Source organism: Lepidochelys kempii, chromosome 1 (assembly GCF_965140265.1).
Source record: "Lepidochelys kempii isolate rLepKem1 chromosome 1, rLepKem1.hap2, whole genome shotgun sequence".
NCBI lineage: Eukaryota > Metazoa > Chordata > Testudines > Cheloniidae > Lepidochelys > Lepidochelys kempii.
Genome location: NC_133256.1, coordinates 205,370,152 through 205,394,456, shown reverse-complemented (window position 1 = coordinate 205,394,456; position 24,305 = coordinate 205,370,152). Strand labels below are relative to the sequence as shown.

The 24,305-nt window shown below is 42.8% G+C and overlaps 1 protein-coding gene across 14 annotated transcripts in view; it reads right to left on the bottom strand.

Moving 5' to 3' along the window:
- Window positions 1-24,305, bottom strand: part of STXBP5L (syntaxin binding protein 5L) — a 441,073-nt gene that overhangs the window by 164,841 nt on the left and 251,927 nt on the right. For all 14 annotated transcript variants that reach the window (XM_073309811.1, XM_073309757.1, XM_073309702.1 and 11 more), the window contains one exon: window positions 22,406-22,469. In XM_073309811.1, coding sequence (XP_073165912.1) covers window positions 22,406-22,469 — 64 coding nt within the window. The remainder of the gene's footprint in view (window positions 1-22,405; window positions 22,470-24,305) is intronic.

Sequence of the window (24,305 nt, the reverse complement as noted above, 5' to 3'; positions counted from 1 at the left end):
CCATCCATTGGTGGCGATATTGTCTACACTGATCATTAAAATTTTTCCCCCTCTAATGGAATACGAATTTAAAACAGAAACTCCTATGATTCCAGGCAGTCTGCCATCCCCACAGGTTCCATGTTGATCTGCCCACTCCATTCCTATATTCATGGAGACATCACTCATAATTTGATTTAGCTGATTAGTGAATGCAGAGTTCATGTCCTCAGGTTATACCTATCTGTTGTGGACAGACTGTCTGAGAACTGCAGTCTGTTGCGATTCTGAGGATACCTTGGCAATTCCGCCTTCACAACTGGTCTCCCATTACAAGACACAGAAACATGCAGAGGTACCTCCAAATCCTCCTCTGCATTCCTCTGGGATGGTTGTTGAACATCCTCAGTGTTTGCACACACACACCCCCCTTCAATGAATCCGTGCACCAGTTCTCGATGCACTATAAAGGAGCAAGCTCTTGCTTTTAGTATCAGCAAAGATAAGGTGTTTAATTTTTAAATTGCTGTGTAAGATCCCCCCCAAAAAGGACTATAGGATTTTTTCAAGGCTGCTTTTTCCTGTTGCACAGCTACACCTTCCCTCCTTCCTGGATGGCCACATAATGCTCCTTTTTCCTGGTATCTTAGGCCTGCCATGCTCATTTCTGGCACATCTGTTCCTCTACCTTTAGAAACGCTGTCCTCAGGCCACCGATATAAGTCTTCGCTGTCTCTCTCACCCACAGGTGTCGGCTTCCTCCGGGCCCCGGGGGTGCTCAACCCCCTGCTCCACCCACGGCCCTGCCCCCACCTGACCCCTTCTGCCAAGTCCCTACTCCGTCTCTTCCTGCCCGCACCGCACCCCGAAACCTTTTCCCCACCTCTCTCGCCCCATCCTCCGAGCACACCGCACCTTTGCTCCTCCCACCACCCCACAGCGTCCTGCATGCTGTGAAACAGCTGACTGCAGTGGGCAGGAGGCACTGGGAGGGAGGGGGAGGAGTTGATCAGCAGGGCTGCTGGCGGGTGGGAGGCACTGGAGGGGAGAGGGGGAGCTGGCTGCTAGTGGGTGCTAAGCACCCGCTGATTTCTTTCCGTGGGTGCTCCAGCCCTGGAACCAGCACTTATGTTCTCACCTGTGAAGGTGCAGGGGGCCTTATCAGTTCTTGTTGCCAGAACATGAAGTCCCAGGGAAGCATGGATTTGTGGAGTCCATAAACAATCTCATAAGGGAAGTAATAGATAGTTGAATGCTGGCTGGTGTTTTATGCAAAAGTTGTTGTAGAAACCCGGTCTCGTTGGTCTTCACTAACTAATACTCTAAGCATAGAACCAATGGTGCAGTTTACTCTCTCTACTCCCCCATTAATCGCAGAGTGGGCTACGCTGGTCCTCACCTTAGTTACCTGGAGTTGCTAGCTGGCAAACCTTGTATAATAACTGTGATTCAGATTCTTTCCCCTGATCATTGCAGATGATTGGTTGGCCAAACTGCAACACTACATATTTCATCAATGCAGCTGTAAGTTTATCAGTCCTTTTATCCTTCAGGGACTTCTCCCCCACATACTTTGGGTAAGTGTCCTAGACTGCCAGCAAATACTGATTTCCAGTTGGTGTTTCTGGTAGTGGGCCTTTCAAGTCAATCAGTATGAACCCACAGGGCTTATTAGGTTGGGGCATTCCCACTTCTCTTTTTGCAGGTGCTTTCCTTTCTTGACAGGTAAGAGAGAGGAAAGTAACTAGTCATTAACATCTGCAGCCATGCCTAGCCAACTTGTTGGATTCTCGGCTCAGTGTCTTTTCACTCAGGTAACCTGGTGCTTTGTTATCACTGAAGACACTCCAATACTGTTCTCTGAAAGCTTGCTGGCAAGACAACCCTGTTACCTTCTGTGTCCCTAGGCACCCTTGTATTCACACCTGACACACTAGTGCAATAATTTGTGTACAAAATATGCCTTATGAAGTGATATTTGAAAACTAACACCACACTGGTCAATAGTATCATTGTAAAATATATGTAACAATGCTGTATGTGGAATTATGGGTACTCACTCATATTATACTTTAAAAAGTTTGTGACCCAGGCTATTTCTACACTAGCACTTTTGTCAGTCAGTGAAAAAAACACCCTCCTGACTGTCATAAGTTTCACCGACAAAAGCGCTGGTGTGGACAGCGCTATGCTGGTCGGAGATGCTCTCCTGACAACATAGCTGCCACAGCTCTTTGGAGATGGTTTAATTATCCTGACAGGAGAGCTCTCTTCCATCGGATCAGAGTGGCTACACAGGAGACCGTACAGCAGCGCAGCTGCAGTGATACAGCTGTGCCGCTGTAACGTCTGTAATGTAGACACAGCCTAAAAGGAGTTTAAATCAGGCATGTCAGGGGAGTTGATTAACAGGTTTTTTTCCAGAAAAAGGAAAGCAGTTGGCACCTCAAACCACGTGTGGCACAAATCATTTGTGTCAGAGATTGCAGCAGGAAGAAATAATTTGCATAGTAGCTACCATCAGTGGAGAGGAACCAGCAGACAAACCAGAAGCCTTATCTTCCACACCTCATGGCTCCTTTGCTCAGCATGAACTAATTAACTTTATCTGGGAGTACCCATCAAATAAATAGAGTCTCTATTTAAATACCCTTAAATAGAGACTGGGAGTGGCTAAGTCATTATGCAAGGTAGCCTGTTTCCTCTTGCTTTTTCCTACCCCCCCCCCCCAGATGTTCTGGTTTAACTTGGATTTAAACCTGGAGAATGGTCAGTTTAGATGAGCTATTACCAGCAGGAGAGTGAGTTTGTGTGTGTATGGGGGTGGGGGGGATGTGAGAAAACCTTGATCTATGCAGGAAATAGCCCGACTTGATTATGTAAAGAGTTGTCACTTTGGATGGGCTAGCACCAGCAGGAGAGTGAATTTGTGTGGGGGGGTGGAGGGTGAGAAAACCTGGATTTGTGCTGGAAATGGCCCACCTGTTGATCACTTTAGATAAGCTATTACCAGCAGGACAGTGGGGTGGGAGGAGGTATTGTTTCATGATTTCTGTGTGTATATAAAGTCTGCTGCAGTTTCCACGGTAAACATCTGATGAAGTGAGCTGTAGCTCACGAAAGCTCATGCTCAAATAAATTGGTTAGTCTCTAAGGTGCCACAAGTACTCCTTTTCTTTTTATCAAAGAATACATTTCAAAGGTTCAGTGAACTATAACAAGAGGGAAGCGAATCCTAAGTTAAGCTTCTTTTTAAGGAGACTAAGAACCCAAGCAGTTTGATCTCTGTGATGGGTCCTGGCCAATAAAAAGATGGAAAGAAGATTGTGGATGAGAGAAAAACCATTTTGAACAAAAACTGTATTTTACTAAATTAAGTTTTAGATCTTTAGATGCCTGTTTTCACTTTTAACTATTTGTAAGGATCTCTAATGTCTTTTACCTGGTGTAACTTAATCCATGCTCTTTTGTTAATAAACTTGTTTTGCTTTCATTATAAATCATGAGTTCTGGATAAGTTCAGTAAAGTGTGTGCTTCTATTTAGTTGACAGGTGAGAATGTTACTGTCTCTGTAGAGGCAGCAAGCCTAATGCTTTTTCTGTGAGGGTCCAATGAGAGAGACAGGACCTTGCATGAGGATGATTTTGGGGCAGATTTAAAGCTGGAAGGCTACTAATGTCGGCCTCTGAGGAGGATCCAAGTTGGACATAACCATGGTGAGGCTTGTGGGCCACTGGCAGGTTGTTGGGGGTTAGAGCTCTGAACTAATGCTGCATAGCCACAAGATACCTCGGGTTACAAGGCAGATATTGACTGAATCCTTTACTGGCCTGGGTGAACCCCAAAACATCACCTTAGCATAGTTGGTAGGATTTACGCACAGTTTGTTGTTTAACTGAGGTTCACACTTTCACCACTGATAAACTGGCTTTAAGTGATTCACAAATCAGAAGGTTGAGAACAGGTTAAAGAGAAGTTATAGCTTAATTATTTTTTGTTTGTTTCAAGTAAGGAAAATAGAAGAATAAAGTATAAACATTAGTGTCAGTGAAGCAACCACAAAGTTTGAGATGTCTAGGGTGGAGAATGACAGAATAAAAGAGGAGCATAAACACCAAAAATAGTTAGCTAAGGAGAAAGACGAAGAGCGTGAACACCAAAAATGGGAAGCTGCCTAGAGAGCTAAAGAACAAGAAGCAGCACTCTGGTGGGCCCTGGAAGCTGAGAGGCGAAGGATACCCAAGAGGAGAAGGAAGCAGCTACACACCAATCATCTATGGAGCTGAAAGCGAAGGATACCCAAGAAAATGAGATGGAAAGGCTGTATGCCCAGAGCATAATGGACAAGGAGGAGCAGATACCACAGTCCCTAGGTACACCCTCTATCCAAGGAATGCTCAGCTGGGAAAAGCTGTGCTCTACATACAAAGAAACAGATGGTACTGAAGAATACTTTACCCCTTTTAAGAGATTATGTGAGGTATATGAAGTTCCAGAGGACAAGAAAATCCCAACTCTAATTAGTAAGCTCTTGGGTAAAGTATTTAATGTATTTAATGAAATGCCAGTTGACCAGGCTTTGAAATAGGAGTTTGAAAAGGCTGTATTGCAAAGGTTTCAAATTACTCCTGAAGTGTATAGATTGAAATTTAGAGCCCTCATAATGTATGACCAGATGAGTCATAGAACATATCAGTATAAATTGTCTGATTTGATAAAAAAATGAGTCAAAGGGAAGGGGGCAGAGAGTTATTTGATTCTTTGATAGTTGTTTGATCTCTTTGCACAGAAGCAGCTCCTGAGCATATATTCTGAAGATGTCAGACATGCTGTTTGGGATAAATTCATGGACTCTGTCCAAAAAGCAGTAGATCTGACTGATTCCTACATACAAACCAGTGACCAGTAAGCAAGCCACAGAGGGAAGGTTAGAAGCCCAGTTTTAAGAGAGGCCACATTTTGGCGCTGTGGAGAAGCAGGGCAGTTGGGAGCTTAGGCACTCTTCACCCCAGAATAGATCCTCCCTTGGGAATCTCGCTCGCAGACCCCCAGTACAGGAGAACAGTCCATGGTGTTTCATGTGCGATTGCACTGAACACCTGAGGAATAATTGCCCTAAACTCAAAGACGCTAAGCCCATACTCCGTCGAGCCCAGGTATCTACAGGTTTCCTGATTAAATTTGTGAGGTCTGACCCACAGGAGGTGGACATGGTATATGTTAAAGCTGCCAAGGTGAATGACAAAGAATGCATTCGGTGGAGAGACACTGGTGCACAGATTTCTTTGGTCAGGGAAAACATAGTCAGACATGCTCCCTCCCTGGGGAGAATGCGGAACTCCTGGCATTGGGACGATACAAATTTACTGTACCTTTGGCTGAAGTACCCATGGACAGGAACATTCTGGAAGGAACACTGGAAGTTGGGCTGCTGTATAGTATTCCAACAGCACTTCTTATCTATGTTTAAATTGGTTAATATAGTAACTTGCAGCAAAAAGGAATATTGGTTTGTGATCTCAGCAGAAAATTGTGCAGACCACAAAGATGTGGGGGAAAGGGACAGCCCCAGCTCAGCAGGAGAAATCAATGTGCTTTCAGGTGTGGCAGGAGCCAAGGTAAGCTCCTGCATAGCACAGGCAAGTAGCAAGCATACAGAGCTAAAGGAGGAGGAGTTATTCCCTGTAACTTGGAGAGGCAGTTCAGGTTGTCTATAGCCGGGGCTTTGAAGATGAGAAAGCATCTGTGGTTACATCCTCAAGGGGACCCCAGTGAGGGGAAACAGGGAAAGATTTTTCTGAAGAGGAAGGGGGATTGCACAGGGAAGCATCCATGGGGAAAGATAAAAGCCCTGAGAAATCTTACAAGAACAGGTTGTGCGTGTCCAGCACGATGGGGAGTTAATGTTGCTAGCACATGATTTTGCTTTTGCTGGTCATTTCAGGGCATGAAGAACCTATAATAGGTTAAAGAATAATTTTTTATTGGCCAGGGACACAGAATGATGTGGAAGACTATTGTGGGTCTTGTAAATTATGTCAAAAGAGAGAGACCTGCAGAACCCAAGAAGTCTCTGTACATTCCTTGCCTGAGATACACAAGGCATTTTATATGGTAGCAATGGACATTGTGGGTCCTATACTATGTCCTACCCAAAGGCAAAAAAAAGTATCTTGGTGATGGTGGATTTTGCCACCAGATACCCCAAAGCAGTCGCTCTAACTAACATAGAGGCCGATTCTGTGGTGAAAGCCCTTTTCACTATTTTTAACAGAGTGGGTTTCCCTAAAGAGATTTTATCAGATTGTAAGTCAAATTTCGTGTCCCATCTATTCAAGTTGCATGGAGTGAAACAACTAAAGGCTGCCCCATATCACCCAGAGACAAATGGTGTGGTGGAGAGGTTCAATGGAACACTGAAATCAATGTTAGGAATGTATTTGAACAAAAGAGCCAGTTTTCAGAGTAGCAGCCGTGTTAGTCTGTATCCGTAAAAAGAAAAGGAGTACTTGTGGCACCTTAGAGACTAACCAATTTATTTGAGCATAAGCTTTCGTGACCTACACCTCACTTCATCAGATGCATTCAGTCACGAAAGCTTATGCTCAAATAAATTTCTTAAGTCTCTAAGGTGCCACAAGTACTCCTTTTCTTTTTATGAATACAGACTAACACGGCTGCTACTCTGATACCTGTAAACATTCTTTTGAAGTAGGTGACTTGGAGCTGGTGCTTATCCCTGGGAGAAAATACAAATACAGAACTCACGGGAGGGACCTTTTGAAGTGGTAAAAGGGGTGACTGAATGTACATATGTTAAAAGACCTCACAGTAAAGCTATCCCACAGCCAGTGAGCGTGAATAGGTTTAAAGTAGGGAAGCCATAGTAAACATGATTTGTTGTGTTGAAGGGGAAACTACTGAGTCACACCTCATTGCTTTGATGGCTGAATGCCAAAATGACTCATCACTTGACAGTACTGAAAATACGCAGTGAGTTAACCCTAATTGAAAAGGGAGAAGTACTGTCTGTGCATCTTAAGAAGTGGGGTTTTTACCCACGAAAGCTTATGCTCAAATATATAGATGTTAGTCTTTAAGATGCCACCGGACTCCTTGTTGTTTTTGTGGATACAGACTAACACAGCTATCCTCTGATACTAAACATACAAGTGTTTTTTTTTTCACCAAGCCAGGAAGGAGTCACGCGATGACCCACAAGATCATTAATGAGGACTCTCTGTCGGCACTCAGCCAGGCATCCCATGCCACTGGCACGGTACAAGAGCAAATTCACCCTGAGGACTAGTCTACACTGGCAACGTTAAAGTGCTGGCAGCAGCGCTGGGAGAGAGCTTTCCCAGCACTCTAAAAAACCCACCTCCATGAGGGGAGCGGCTCCCAGTGATGGTGCACTGTCTACACTGGTGCTTTACAGTGCTGAAACTTGCTGCATTCAGGGGGGTATTTTTTCACACCCCATGCGCGAGAAAGTTACAGTGCTGTAAAGTGCCAGCGTAGACAAGCCCTCAGAAGTTCAAAACATGCTGCATCTGGGGGTCATTAAAGAATCTGTAAGTTCCTGGGCGCTTCCAGTTGTCTTGGTCCCCAAGGAAGTTAACTTTGCAAGATTTTGTGTTGATTGTAGGAAACTCAGTGCTGTCACTGGTCCTGATACTTATTGTATTCTCAGAATTGATTATATGCTGGATATTTTGCCAGTTAGAGATTTTAGGATGTTTGACCTTGTGAAAGGTTATTGGCAGATCACTTTACATGAAGATACACAGAATCTGCTTTTATCACTGATATGGGACTGTATGAATTCAAAATGTTACCATCTGGGTTAATGAATGTAGTAGCCACTTTTCAGAGGCTGGTCAACCAAGTGTTATATGGATTACAGAACTTCACAAGAGTATGTTGACAATGTTGTAATCTTTAGCAACTCTTGGTCTGATCACAAGAAATACTTGGAGATTGTACTGTTAAAGCTCAAAGATGCAGGCCTAACTGTAAAAGCCTCTAAGTGTAAGATAGAAGCAGCAAAGATTCCTCATTTGGGTCTGCCCTGGCCTGGCTGAGAGCATCCACAACCACATGTTACTTTCCATGTTTACTGTGAACTGTGAATGTATATTCAGGCACTTTGTGAATCCATCTCCACAGGCGTCCTTCTGGGTTGCTGCTTTGCAAGGAGCCACTGTAGGGCACTGTGGTCTGTGTACACTGTGAATTCTGTACCTAATAAATATGGACAACTGGACTTATGAACCTCCACAATAGCCACACACCAAGTTCTGTAGCCAAAGACTTGGGTTCCCTCTCATTTACTTTGCAACCTCCAAACACTACTTATCTGCACCAATCAAGATCATTAATTTGTTCAAGTGCAAATTGAACAATGATGATTTAATTTCGATGATTTAACTGGGAATTGGTCCTGCTTCGAGCAGGGGGTTGGACTAGATGACCTTCTGGGGTCCCTTCCAACCCTGACATTCTATGATTCTATGATTCTATGAACAGCAACCTTTGGGGCATCACAGGTTAACATGAATGGATAGGATGGATCCAGGAATTTAAGCACAGCATGGTTTAGAAATCCTTCTTTCAGTGACTCAAACACTTTTGGAGTTACTCTGTCCAGACAAAATCACTCTTAGTTACCTGGTATAATGGCACTGCCCTCTCTGAGAAATTTTTTACAAATCTTCTGTGGAACCTGCAGAGGCCTAAAAACCACGGTACCTCGTCCAAGTTTGCAGGAACCTTCCAGTCCTTTCTAACATTCAGTTTCTGGGGTTGGGGTTCCAACTATATGTTGGACTATATGTCCCAGGAAGGTGATGGAACTCTTTGCAAACTGACATTTGTTTCCTGCAAGTTTAAAACCAGCTTTTTTAAAAAGCTTCAGAATCCTTCCCACTTCTATCTGATGTTCTTTCCACATTTTGTGGAAACAAATGTAGTCATCTACATATGTGAAGATGTCTTCAGTTCTCAGAACTTGGGTTAGATCATTTACTACCCTCTGAAATGTCCCTGGTGCATCCCTAAGTCTGAAAGGCATTCTGAAGAATTGAGATAGTCCACAAGGTTTCAGAAAGGCAGTATTATCTCAGTTCCAGATGCCACTTTAATCTGATGAGATCCAGATACCAAATCAAAACTAGTGTAAAAGTTTGCTCCTGACATTTTATCCAGGATGTCTGCTGTGTGGAGAAGTGGGTAACTATTCTGAACTGTCAATGAATTAAATCTCCTGTGGTCAATGCATATCCTCAAGTCTCCATTGGACTTATGTCTACAGGTTCACTGTAGCAATCTTTTATCCTTATGGGTATTATTGCATGATGACCTGGCTTCACCACAGCTTTATTCTGAGCCACCAAAGGGAGCAGTTCCTCTCTCCATGCATATGTTTTTACCCACGAAAGCTTATGTTCAAATAAAACCGTTAGTCTTTAAGGTGCCACTGGACTCCTTGTTGTTTCAGTTCCTCTCTGTCATCCTGTAGGCATGGTAGAGATACCTGTAAGGCCCCAAGAATTGTGCTCCAGTGTCCACACTTCCTCCTACCCTTTTCCAGCAGGAGTGTCTGAATATTGTCGTGGGACAAGTGTGTTTTACTAACATCCAACATTTTTTGTCATTTTCTCGGATGAAATCCACTCCCAATACAACAGTGCTCAATATATTGGTCAAAACAACAAAAATCCATTTAGTATGCAGAGTCCCCAAGTTCAGTGGGAGCTGTATTTCTTCTGTTATCTGCAGTGGATGATGACTAATAGTCACCAGTTTAACTCCTGCAATTTACGTTTTCTTCCTTTTAGCAATGGATGGTCACTGTTGCCATCACTTCTGCTGCCGTATCTGCCCCATCCAATGCAGCTTGCAGGGATGATCCTGCTACCAGCAGCCATCATTCACAAGTGCCTGCTACTCCTTCTTGGCATTATCTAGTAACTTGTCCATAAACTTTGACATTGTATCCCAATTTGAAAAAGTTTAGCAAGTGAAAAGAGCTTGACAGTTTGCAGTTTTGAAATGCAAACCTGAGTAGATTAATTTGGGGAAAGGTTTATTCATAGTGTCCTTGCATCTCTGTTTTTAGAAGTAGATGTAGACTGGCCTTGTCTTCCCTTCTCATTTACAGTCATCACACTACCAACGTTCCTGGGGTTGAGTGTGAATAAAAATACTCATGACCCTGTGAAAGAACTTGGTATTTCTTCTCCATTCCTTTGACAGTGGGGGGGCAGAGAGGAAGGAGTTTGCCAAAGGATTCTGGTCATCTAAGATAGCTTCATTAATGAGTTAAAACGACTCTAGCAGGTCCTGCAGTACATAAAATATCCACTAACTTATGTGGATTCAATCAGACCAGTTCCATCTGTCTACTTGGGGAGCTTGGGACCTTTTCATAAGCTCTTGTTATGTCTTATATTCATCAGGAACCAGGAAGGATGATTCAGAAACAGGAGAATATGAAGAAGTGTTTATTCAGTGGTGGCAGCATAGTATCCATCTGTTTTGAAGCTGCAGAACCTCCCTCCCAGATGGGCCACATATTAGAGGTGTAAGTTCCACTGCTTGCTTGGTACCTGGATCAGTACCAGGTGGACTCTGGTGCCTTGATGGAGACTTAATGGTAGGGAGGGTCTAGGAGATGAGGATCTGGAGTCTGGAGGGATACCCTATGGAGTCCAAAAAAACAATTGCTGGATATGGAACAAGGACTGAACCTCAAGGCGTTCTGTCACTGGACCGGCTCCTGAGAGATTGCCAGTGCTGTGAGCTCAATCTATACAAGGATGAATGAAGGGAAATCTCAGACCTTCTGTAATGGGATCTCAGTGTGTAAGATCCCACTTCCAACTCCAACATGGAGAAGTACAGTCTGAGGGCCAAGGCAGTGTAGTACTGGGTGGTGTAGCAGGAGGCTGGGACCTGGATCAATGAGAAGTAGGTGGTATGGGAAAGCATCAGCAGCTTTGCTGATGATGGTACTGTTCATCTGCCCAGCTGAACAGCAGAGCTTTTGGCTACAGTTGTTACTGAAAACCAATGGTACTGAGTGTGTTGGTGCCAAGGATGATACAGGTACTGAAGCCTTCATCACAGGAAGGCTGTAACCTCGATGTCTTGCAGCAAAGGTGAGTCTGGAACAGAGAAGCAAAGGAGGTCCCTGACCACCACATATGCCTCAGAGACTGTCAATACCAAGAAGGTGGTGATGCACTGAAGTGTGCACAAAGATGAAGTCGATGTGGTAGAAGGTTCCAGCAATCGAGTTGACAGTACTGAAGTTAGTGCCAGAGTCAAGGTCTCTACATTGCTAGTTGAAGTATGCTGTACCCAGGACTGCCTAGCTAGTGCAGTGCTCTAACCTTTCTTCCATGAGACTGTCCAGGAGGGCAAGGCCTCCAACATGAAGAGAACTTCTTCTAGCTAGAAGAGTGCAAAGCATCTGACTTCTTCTGCCATTTGTGTGGTAGGGAAGAAAGAAAATGGTGTCTTCTCTCTGGCTCCCTCTGATGAGGGGATATGGCCAAGTTTGGCGGTGCACTCCTCAGCAGAGTAGAGTCTGAACCCCTGTGTATGGAGTGGCTGGGTTCCAACTGGAGTGCAGAGCAGCTTCTATATGGAGCCCCACCTTCCTAGACTTCTTAGTTCTGGTCTTAAGCCCCCTGCAGATAGAGCACCTATGCCTAAGATATCCTTCTGCCGAACACTTTAAACAATGTGAGTGGGATTGTTGACTAGAATAGACTTGTGTCATAAATATAAAGAAAAGGGTAAACACCTTTAAATCCCTCCTGGGCCAGAGGAAAAACCCTTTCACCTGTAAAGGGTTAAGAAGCTAGGATAACCTCGCCGGCACCTGACCAAAATGACCAATGAGGAGACAAGATACTTTCAAAGCTGGAGGGGGGGAGAAACAAAGGCTCTCTCTGTCTGTGTGATGCTTTTGCCGGGAACAGAAAAGGAATGGAGTCTTAGAACTCAGTAAGTAATCTAGCTAGATATACGTTAGATTCTGTTTTGTTTATATGGCTGAGAAAATAAGCTTGCTGAATGGAATGTATATTCCTGTTTTTGTGTCTTTTTGTAAGTTAAGGTTTTGCCTAGAGGGATTCTCTATGTTTTGAATCTGATTATCCTGTAAGGTATTTACCATCCTGATTTTACAGAGGTGATTCTTTTACTTTTTTTCTTCAAATAAAATTCTTCTTTTAAGAACCTGATTGCTTTTTCATTGTTCTTAAGATCCAAGGGTTTGGGTTTGTGTTCACATTGCAAATTGGTGAGGATTTTTATCAAGCCTTCCCCAGGAAAGGGGGTGTAGGGTTTGGGAGGATTTTGCGGGGGAAACACGTTTCCAAGCAGGCTCTTTCCCGGTTAAATATTTGTTAGACGCTTGGTGGTGGCAGCAATAAAGTCCAAGGGCAAAAGGTAAAATAGTTTGTACCTTGGGGAAGTTTTAACCTAAGCTGGTAAAAATAAGCTTAGTGGGTTTTTCATGCAGGTCCCCACATCTGTACCCTAGAGTTCAGAGTGGGGAAGGAACCTTGACAACTTGTTATAGCCAGAACAGTGCTTACACCCTCAAGACTTAGGCATGAGCTTGAAAAGCTCCAAACAAAACAAAAACCTAGCAAAAATTTGTCTAAAATAATAGTTACATTGAACTAACCTAACTATATACAACAATAACTTTTAGAAAAAAAATTCTCTTAAGAGAAAGGGAAAGGAGTATGACAAGCACACACATTCCAACTACTGATCACAGGTGGTGAGAAAGAACTGAGAGGGATTGGGGTAGCTTCATCCTTTATACCTTTGGCTGGCAGCACGAGTTTGTGGAGGGCACATGAACGCACTGATGGGCATTGCTACAGGAAAAAAATCTCTGGCTTTGATACACTGGGTGTGCACACACCTGAAGTGGAATGGCCCTGTGCAACACCTCTCAAAGAAGAATGAAGGATATATAATTCCCATAGAACTTGAATTGATAACAATCACAAAAAATTATGTATTACATCTAAATTGTGCCTATTTTACTTTAGCCATACTAATCTTCTTTTAAATATTTAGTACATTAGATGGCTGACACTTTAGCTTCTAGTGTGAAAAAAATCATGGCTTACCTGCTAATTTTTTTTCTATACTATAATATGTCTGGCAACCCTCCACTATGGCTGCAGACAAAACTTTCCATAGCATAACTGAGTTACTGAAAACAACCAAGGCCAAACTAAACAGTCATCAAATTAAAGTCTTATTCATTTATTGATATTCCCCTCATTTCTGTATCCTCTCTCTCTAAATACATTTCATAAGAAGAGTGAGACAGACAAATCTAGAAGAAAATCAATTAGCATGTAAGCCAATTGTTTTCTCTCTTCTAAACTGGTATGTCTGCTAATCCTCCACAACTGAGAAATAACCAGCAGTGATGCATTCCCTAAAGAATGAGGGCAGAGAAGTAAGATAATGGAATAGGAGAAAAAGAATAATTAAAATGATCCATTTCCTGGCTCCTGCTGAAGAGGAGGATTAAATTATTGCTCTTTTACAGCATACATTCATTCGAATGACATATTTGCTAAGACTGTGATATGAAGTTTTCAGTTTCTGGAGAAGATGTGAAGACTGGCCTACTTAGATACCCTGCAGTTTCCTTCCGGTATAGGTGAATCTTTTTCGGCTCAGAATCTGCAATGGACATGGAAGAGTGGGCTTGCAGATTCTGGAGAGGAATCAGACTTCTGGACTTGTAAACTTCCATTATGCACTGTTTATCCATTCGGTGATAGTGACTGCAGCTGCTTTGTTTTCATGACCATGTGTATTCTAGGCAAAAATAGGAAGAAGGATGTTCTTTATTAAGGATTTGGGCAGAAGAATGATAGAACTACGTCCTAAGGCTTGTGAAATCTTGTTGGCAGCTTGAAATGATTCTTGTTTAAATATTTGATAAAAATGCAGCTTTATTGGATTGAAAAATAGAGGGACATTGTGTTTAGCATCAAGTATTTCACCCATTAATGCCTGGAACACAGTATTCTATTAATATTCCAGGCGAGAATTCCCTCAATCCTATTAGGTCCAATTCTTTTTATAGCCACAAAAAATTCACTATATGAGGCAGGATAATACAAGCTGGTATATACATTTTGGGCTAATATCTCCAACTTTAAGAATTGAGGTTAAAATCCAAGCTGTGCTAGTGGAATTCTAGAATATCTGTTATTCTTGCTCTAATCAGATCCATACAGGACTCTACACCACAGTAAATGAGAGGAGACATCCTGTTCAGAAAGCATGTAAACTGGATAGTGGACACACTGTCTCTCTGAAACTGGCAGCATTGCCTGGCAACTCTGGAGCAGTGGTTCATGGCTGACTTGGTCCATGGCCACAGCTTAAACGGATAGTGAGCGGTTGAGATGGAGTCTATATGACCAGAATGTTCGGAGCACTGGGAAAAAACAGCAACATCAGTAGTTTAGAAGATTTGGTGCAGGAGTATGTAGTGGGTGAGGTAGCAAGATCAGGCTGGTACAGAGGGCACCTGTTAGGATGCGAGTGGTGGCTGCAGCATCAGCAGCAAGTGGAGTCAAGTGGAAAGTGAGCAGAGGAGCCCCAGAGAGGTGCTGCTGGAGTAGGAGTCCATCCCCACCTCAACATGCTGGATGATTTAACTGGAGGTGAGAGTGGTAGTCATCCCAGCTGAATATTAGCTACTAATGGGGAATTGACTGGTGGGGCCAGTGCATGCAGGGCCTCAGACTTACCAAAGCAAAGTTGGTAAGGGAAGTTGCAGGCACAGGCGCTGACTCCATGGGTGCTCTGGGGCTGAAGCGCTCATGGGAAAAAATGGAGGGTGCTGAGCACCCACCGGCAGCCCCCGTGATCAGCGTCAGTGCCTCCTGCCCACCATGGATCATAGAATCATAGAATATCAGGGTTGGAAGGGACCTCAGGAGGTCATCTAGTCCAACCCCTGCTCAAAAGCAGGACCCATACCCAATTAAATCATCCCAGCCAGGGCTTTGTCAAGCCTGACCTTAAAAACTTCTAAGGAAGGAGATTCTACCACCTCCCTAGGTAACGCATTCCAGTGTTTCACCACCCTCCTAGTGAAAAAGTTTTTCCTAATATCCAACCTAAACCTCCCCCACTGCAACTTGAGACCATTACTCCTTGTCCTGTCTTCTTCTACCACTGAGAATAGTCTAGAACCATTCTCTCTGGAACTACCTCTCAGGTAGTTGAAAGCAGCTATCAAATCCCCCCTCATTCTCCTCTTCTGCAGACTAAACAATCCCAGTTCCCTCAGGCTCTCCTCATAAGTCATGTGTTCCAGACCCCTAATCATTTTTGTTGCCCTTCGCTGGACTTTCTCCAATTTATCCACATCCTTCTTGTAGCGTGGGGCCCAAAACTGGACACAGTACTCCAGATGAGGCCTCACCAATGCCGAATAGAGGGGGACGATCACGTCCCTCGATCTGCTCGCTATGCCCCTACTTATACATCCCAAAATGCCATTGGCCTTCTTGGCAACAAGGGAACACTGCGGACTCATATCCAGCTTCTCGTCCACTGTCACCCCTAGGTCCTTTTCCGCAGAACTGCTGCCTAGCCATTCAGTCCCTAGTCTGTAGCTGTGCATTGGGTTCTTCCGTCCTAAATGCAGGACCCTGCACTTATCCTTATTGAACCTCATCAGATTTCTTTTGGCCCAATCCTCCAATTTGTCTAGGTCCCTCTGTATCCTATCCCTGCCCTCCAGCATATCTACCACTCCTCCTAGTTTAGTGTCATCCGCAAATTTGCTGAGAGTGCAATCCACACCATCCTCCAGATCATTTATGAAGATATTGAACAAAACTGGCCCCAGGACCGACCCCGGGGCACTCCACTTGACACCGGCTGCCAACTAGACATGGAGCCATTGATCACTACCCATTGAGCCCGACAATCTAGCCAACTTTCTACCCACCTTATAGTGCATTCATCCAGCCCATACTTCTTTAACTTGCTGACAAGAATACTGTGGGAGACTGTGTCAAAAGCTTTGCTAAAGTCAAGAAACAATACATCCACTGCTTTCCCTTCATCCACAGAACCAGTAATCTCATCATAGAAGGCGATTAGATTAGTCAGGCATGACCTTCCCCTGGTGAATCCATGCTGACTGTTCCTGATCACTTTCCTCTCATGTAAGTGCTTCAGGATTGATTCTTTGAGGACCTGCTACACGATCAGCTGTTCAGCAGTGTGCAGGAGGTGCTGGGGGAGGCAGAGGAGCATGGGTCAGGTGCGCTCGGGGGCGGAATGGGGCAGGAAGAGGCAGGACAGGGGTGGGGCCTTGGAGGAAGCGACAGAGTGGGGGGTGAAGCATGGGGCAGAGGCGGGAGGGGCGTTGAGCACCCCCTAGCACAGTAGAAAGTCGGCGCCTCTGGTTGCAGGGTCTTGGGACTCTCTTACCATGAGCCAGAAGGCAAAGTGGTCAAGACATCAGTTGTGCTTGAACTATGTGTATGTATGAGTTTTCCTTCCCCTGTTGATAATCTGTTAGGCAGTTCTGATAATATCTCTTTCTCTCCATCCCTTTTGGTTTGGGAAATATTGGTGTGTTCAGGGTATGTGGGCTCTGGGCTGCTCCTATGGAGGCAGAAGCCAATTTAATGCCAAGGGAGTGGTGAAGAGTCCACACAGTCACAGAAGGAGGAATCACTCAGGAAGCGGTTTCAGTAGCAGAGAGCAGGTAGTGTATATGTGCTTGTGTGGATTTTGTGTGACTCTAAATAAAGGACATGGACGAAGAGGGTTCAAGCAGACCCAGTTTTAGTTAAGATTATTATAATATGACAACAAGCTAAAAGGCGTAGTCATACGGCCTCTGTTGGACTCATCCTTTTCCACCTTTAGTCAAACCAAAATTACAGACTTCATAACCCCTTGTATCCATGGCGACGGAGGTCCTGCAGAGGCCCAGACATTACTTCCCATTAAAATTTTGACTGTATCCTGTATACCAGCTCTCACTCTATTATTTTTGGCAGAGGTAGTTAAGGGGGTTATAGAGGTCACTTTACCTGATGGAGCCTCTGCTTCACCAATTTTATCATTAGTTACTTGTCCTGCCTATATCTTGAGTTCTCTGGTTCATTATCCAATTCATAACTTTAAGCAAGGACCAGATGATGCCTCCTGTGAGTCACAGACTGGAAAACTCTCTCACTATAAAGTGTCTAATAGACACTTGGATCTTCCTTTCATGTATACCCTGAGAATGTTCATTCCCCATGATCGCTACATGGAGAAAATACTGCTTCTCCACCAGGAATTTAGCAGAGCCTGTTCTCCTCTGTGACAACTGTCTGTCTATAGGCAAATTAAGAGATATGTCGCTTAAAGATATTTCAGAAATAAAAGAATCTTTATTTGATTTCAAGGTTATGCTGGGAATGCAGTGATTATGGCATGTTTGGCAAGAGTCCAACAATTCTAAGAGAACTATTTCCCCAAGGTGCCCTCATTAGTATCTACTAACCCAAGCAGGATATTTGGCACCCTCTCTGTTCCAGAACACCTAGATAATGCTGGCGTTGGACCTATGTTCATCAATACTGAGCCTGGTACAGCTCCAATTGTGATGGCAACTCTCTTCCTTCTGTATCTCTGAAGTTAGTAAGCAGCCGCATGAGTCTCCACACATTGCTTCATCCTCTCAACCTGGTTTAATTTAAAATACCCCTGATCTAACACTAAGAAATTCTAAGCACTTTTGGTTTGTGGCCCTGGTTTTTAAAAATGTCTCTAGGGAGAAGGCTGAGTCAAGGTCTGTTCGCAACACCATCTGTGTGTGTTATTGGAACAAGCAGTGTTTTATTCTCTACCCAGAAACCAGATTTTAAAGATAACAAGGGTCTCTAATTTTGGTTCTCAAGAAAGAGGAGAGGTAGAGTTGAAAGACTTGTAGGCAGTTAAGAAAATCCAGATTTTGAGAGCTCTTCTTAGCTGGAGAGGCCATCTGATAGAAAAGGTCAAAAGGATACAATCTAGAAATCATTTCTGTTCCTTTTAACAACAAAATAAATGATCGGGTCACCCAAGCAAAACCAGTTGGGCTATATCCCATTTTTTACCAAACGGCTGGCCTCAGACCCTGTTGTTCAGGATCTATGAACCATCTAGAGGGTCGAAGATCACAATCCTGGGAGAATTAGGTCTAATCACAAAGCTAATGGTGCAGTTTTTCATGGCAATTTTTCTACTGAAGCCCTAGAAAGGGAGGTGGATTGACTAGATGGGCCTGATAACAAAACCTCTATCAAAAGTATTTAATGTAATACTGATAGCCTTAAACTTAAATCCTAGGATTTGGATGTTGGGAATAATGTATCTGTTTCATTTAGTTTTCCTCCAAGAAACATGACTTTCAAAGGATGAGTCCTTATATCTACAGAACTTTCAATTCTTTTTAAAAGGGGGTGTTGCACATGTAAAGAGAGAAAGACTGGCCCTTCTTGCTTCTACTAAGTTAAGTGTTATAACTTGAATGTTAACACCTGGTAACCCTATTTGTAGGCCTATAGTATTGTTTTCCCAGATAAATCTATTCTATTACCATTAATGTTTAATTTCCCACTTTGCGCTTTACTTTCTAAAATGAATCTTTATGGGCAGAGCCTGAATCTTTTATTGACCTGTTAATTGAGAATATTTCTAACAGAAATCTTTGCTCTTTTGGGAGATTTTAATGTCCAACTGTATTCTGAGGATAAGGACGTTTTTTATTCTTTCCTCCAGCTCAGTTAATGGGATGTTATTTTCACTTCCCCCATGATATTCTAAAGACAAAGTGAGAAATTACTCAGGCTATACTACAGAGGGAAAAATCTCTGGCAATGGGGCAAGCAGTGCGCACACACCTAAAGTGGAATGGACATGAACAAGCACTCAGAGAAGAACTGAAGCATTTCAGAGAATGCTACCAGAGAGATCTTGGACTATAATCACTTCCCAAATCAAGCTTTGCCTCACAGAGCTCTTAGGAGCCAGTTAATTCACACCTGTCATCCTATGACCCAGAACTAGAAGCTCAACTCTGATAGGACTCCACTACTGGGATCTAACTGTTGGAACTCTGGGGTCTTGACTGGTTCCCTGCTTCTATTTAAATAAAGCACAGGAACAGGAAATTGTCCATGCATTGGGGTTTCTCCTGCTTAGGACTGCATCCCTTTCACTACTTGCTCCTACTGTCTGACTCTGATCTCCTGGTAACCTCACCCTGTCTGCCTCCTGATATCTGATTCTCAGTTTGCCCTCGGGCATATCTTAGACTCTGATCTCCTGGTATCTGACCTGACCTGGGTCCTGACTCCTGCTCAGACCACTAGGTCAGATCTCCCATGTCCCGGTTGTGACATGGTATTACTGCCATTTCTTCTCACTGACGTTTTGCACAGATTTCCTCAGGATGGTGAAGGGGAAGGAAGACGTTGAGCAGGTGGTCCTACGTCATGTGTGAATTCCTTTATCTGATGAAGCAATTTTGCACTTTTGACTTCTTTCTAGCTCAGGGATGTCAAGTTCCAGCTAATAGTTCTGTCCACTAAAAGATTAAAACATCTTCTCAGTGACACTCCACTCCTGGTGTATTGCTGATGTATGCTTTGTCCATGCTAGTGCATTGCAATAACAGGAGGAATGTCATGCCAAGACCACTGAAAAAAAGAGCACTTCTTTCCTGTTGAACTAGGAACATCTGTTCAGATAAGCCATTGTAGCTTATATTTGATGTGACTAGTATTTAGCGGCCTGACAATACAGGCTGAAATTCCACAAGAGCTAATCTGATTGTTTTTAACTCTAGCAGATTTATTACACTCTGAGTTCTTTCCTGCCCTGACCACTGGTTGGGGACCAGGCTCTTCCCATTCACATTGATCATACTCATGGTTTTAGAACTTCATAATGACCATCTGGGCAGCTTGCTGGACTCTTGCACATAAGATGTCCAAACATGAAAAAGGAGATAGTCAGCACCAGGATTTCCATGAACATTTAGAAAGAAGGTTAGAGACCAAAAGGAAGAATTTTGTCCTAGTACTATTGATTTTGGTAACACAAATTAAATTAACTTCCATAACAATGAAGGCAGGGACAAAAAGGGATGTGGACAATAAAAACATCCACAAGATCTGTCAGTGTAAGGCAATCCCTGGTGGAAAGAGATGCTAATATGGATGCCAGGGTTTCCATCCTAAATTTGTCTTCCTGGTGCTCGTTTAATGATCTGAAGGGCCTGTATAGCTCAAAGTCCCCAGTTCTTATTGTGGACCTCCAACGCCTATAAGAGAGTACATACTCGTACGAATCTCCATGAAAGAAGTACTGGCTTTCTGATTCCTATCTGTTGGAGAACACTGCTCATGTTGTTGTTCTTAGGGGGCCTGTGGAGTTTGCTGTTATTTTATTTATTATAATAATTATTATTGTGGTATTCCAGTAGCTAACTGATATCAGGTGCCATTGTGTTAGGTGTTACATATGCACATAATAATAAAATATCCCTGGTTTGGAGAGCTTTTAATCTGAATAGACAAGACAAAGGGTAGAAGAAAAGGAAAAATGAATGGGCAACTAAGACACAGAAAGGTTAAATGTCTGTGAGGCAGCTGGGATTGAACTCAGATCTCCTGATTTACAGTCCAGGACCTTAACTACAATACCAAATTTTCTTATATTTGATTTGGATGAAGTGTTAGTATGGAGTGACCTCAGCAGAGTATCTCCTGTACCCATCTGTCCCTGATATGCTTAGCCAGATACCTGTCCTCTGGCCCAGGAGACTATGGTCCAAATCCTGGGAATCTTTCATAGATTTGATTGGGATCTGAGGTGAAATCCCCATGAGAGCTCCCCCGCTCTAGTGGATCTGCTCCACTGTCTGGCCTTAGATTAGGAGAGTTTCCCCTTAAACTGCTTTTGCCGGTGTTACAGGGAGGTTTCTGCCTTACTACCATTACAAATAGCTCACAAACCAAAAAAAAAAAGCACAATCAACCATATCCTAGTCCAGTACTCCTATTTTGTGTTGTTCCCGTGCATAATGCAGCTCTAAAGACAGCAGATCTGGGTACTCAACACTTGCAAAAGTAATACCACTTATTGAGGTAGTTGAATGTAGACTTGCTGGTAGAAGCCTAAGTTTAGACACACATTTTTTAAAATATCGCTTTTAATAACATTTTAGGACATCTCTATTAAGACTTTTCTGATTGCTGGGAAACTTCTACTTGTTGAGGTTAGTGTCTTACTACCTCATCAGGAAGAATCACCAATTCCTTCTGGAGGTCTCTGGGGAGGTAATTTCTAATTGGCTTGGCTGGCTCAGCCTGGAGGCCAACAACAAACTACTTTAACAGAGTAGTGGCCTCAAATTCTACTCGAAAAAACATCTCCTGAGTGTCCGTCAGATTTAACAGATTCTGGTTTGGATAACTCACCCTCTTCATGGGACAAATTTCAGGGGCAAAAAAGAGAAGGCAACACTAAAGTATGTTTCTTCCCCCACCCCAGTGGCTTTGATCTTATGTATCATCCTGCTAAGAGGAGAAGAACAAAGATTCAAAAATCCAGACTGGGGAAATTTTTCTTTTGGAAAAAATTCATTTTTTTTATGGAGGGTAAACCTCTGTCTAAAGCACGAAGGTCAGGAGAGTGAATGGAGAGAAGGGAGCCAGTAGGGACAGATCTAGAACCAAAAGCTTCTAATGCGATGGAGGAGGGCCTAGAGCATGATGCAGAGCCATTAGAACTGGAGAAAGGTAGTGGCAGAGGGGGGAATTGGCCACAGTAGCATGAGCTCTGAAACTGCCTGCCTGTCTGAGGAACTGGAGTCAGGAGCTGGGCTTGTGGGGTACTTGACTTCCATGATTGACAGCTCTTTGCTGTCTTCATCTCTGTTCACAAATAGCAGCAAGCTCCAATTATGAAATATTGCCATCAATATTCTTGTCAAAGATAAGAATTCATAAATGTGCCCATGTAATACACACTTGGCCAAATTCTGAAGTCCTTACACAGTTTATACTAATTTTTACTCAGAAACCATTCAGTCAACAGTAGCTTTGCTTGAATGAGGACTTCAAAATATAGCATATTGTTTATACCATAATATTCTTCTCAGTACAGCAGAAAGGGAATTACGATATTTTCCAAAAGTTTTCCCAGGCAATATTTTAGAGTGACCTCAGGATCTTACAATGGAGGCACGTGATTAAGTAGTGAATGAGTGAAAAAGAAAAACTGCTAACGTCAGGGAGAGCTATGAAATGTTAAAATATTTACATAATTAAAATATTTTACATCATTAGTTACTGTACTCACTTTCCCCTCATCTCTTGGGCTATCACTTAGGTGTACAACTGGGCCAGGGTGAGTCTTTGTGGATCTGAAAAACAAAATCAATTCAAAGCAATGTTAATTCTTTCAGTAAAAAAGGAAATTTATGTTAGAGACAAGGCAACCCAAAACTGTTTGGAAAACTGCCATGGAGGAGGATATTTGCACACAATCAACAACAAAAGACCTTACTCCTTATGTAGAATCATGTACTGTACTATAAATTCCGGTTATCCTTTCTAACACATGGTAAGTTTGAAGCCCAGGAACAATTTAGATACATGTGCGTAACAGCCATTAAAAAAACCTATTTTTGCATATGAAAGCATACATTCTGCACACATATAAATGGATCTAAATTGTTATGAGTGATGCTTTCATACTATATTATGTCTAATTACACGATGAGTGAACACCCTCATTCAGAATTAAAGTGACCTTATTTCGGTGTATTTTAATTCACTTCCAAAATGACTTTAAACTAAACTTAATTAAGGCCACTTCAATGCTGAACAACAGCATCCACACAGGGATTTAATGTGATTTAACTAATCCACTTCAAAATCATACCTGTAGTTAATTCGGATCAAATTTCCTGGATGTCCCTGGGTAGACAAGATGTTAGCCTCGCTCTGTTATTACTATCCATTTTATTTGGCAGACCACTTTCATTTTGCTCCAGCTTTATTATTTTAGTCTGGCAAATATGTAACAATCTTACCAACCCATTTTTCCATAACAAGCAACTCTTCCCCCATAGCAGCAATCTCTTCTTCAATCCCTGTTAATATAGTATGAATATCAGTTTGCAGATCTTTTATTTCAGGTAATAATGCATTGGTATCTGCTTGTACTGGCTGTAGGGAGGGCCTTATCTATTTCCTCTTTCTCCACTTTGGTTGCCATATTGCTATCTTTGTCATGCAGCGAGAAAGGCTCTTCTTCAAAATCTAATTATCTATTTTACTTTCTAAAATTATTTTAAGCACTTGAGAGTTTTTTTCAGGGTTGCTATCAGATTTTTTTTCCCTGCATAGGGATGGTTTTCAGAGGTGATGGGAACAGATATTCTTACTGCCTTCTTTGACTATGGAGCCTAGGGGCTTGATTCTCCTCTTATTTATATAATTGTAAGTCAAAAGTATCTCAACTGAAGTCACCAGTTACTTCTCTGAAAAACCTGTGCAAATGTGACGAAAATTAGGTTCAATGTATTCTTACTTGGAAGGTATTATATTCCCCCTCTCCCCACCACAATAGAGGCCATCTTATAAATTGTTACAACCATCTCTGTGAATTAAGCAACACATAATCTGCGTTTAATCAACACATAAAAGCAAACGTTTTTAAGCAAAATGACTAAATGTATTACTTAGACTATATTTTAGGAAGATTTCTCTAAAAATGATCAAGACACCAAAAATAAGAAAACTCTTTAAATCTAACCTTTCAGCATTTCCTGTGTGCACCATGGACTCACTCTATGCCCTAAATGGATCCTGTGCCATATGTATTTCCACATAACATTGAATGACTTGTCATTATTGTTCTCTGTGATATTATGTTTATATTATGCAACCATTACTTAAGCTTTTAGTGCATTTTCACCATTAAACGTAATTAAAATAAATATTAACCATATAGGGCTAGAGTCACTATGGGATTTAGGGATTTAACTCATTTTAAATCCCAGATTTAGGAATCACTGGCATTTACAAAACTTCCACTCAGTTGCTGCCTAGCCCTTTAGGGCATGTGCACGGCCTCTGGGCATGTGCACGGCTGCCTCGCTCTAGGTGCTCAGATGCCTAAGCCCCCAGGGTGATCCACCAATTAGGGAAAGATTGGTGCTCCTCCGCCTGTCTCACCTGTGGGGCCCAATCTG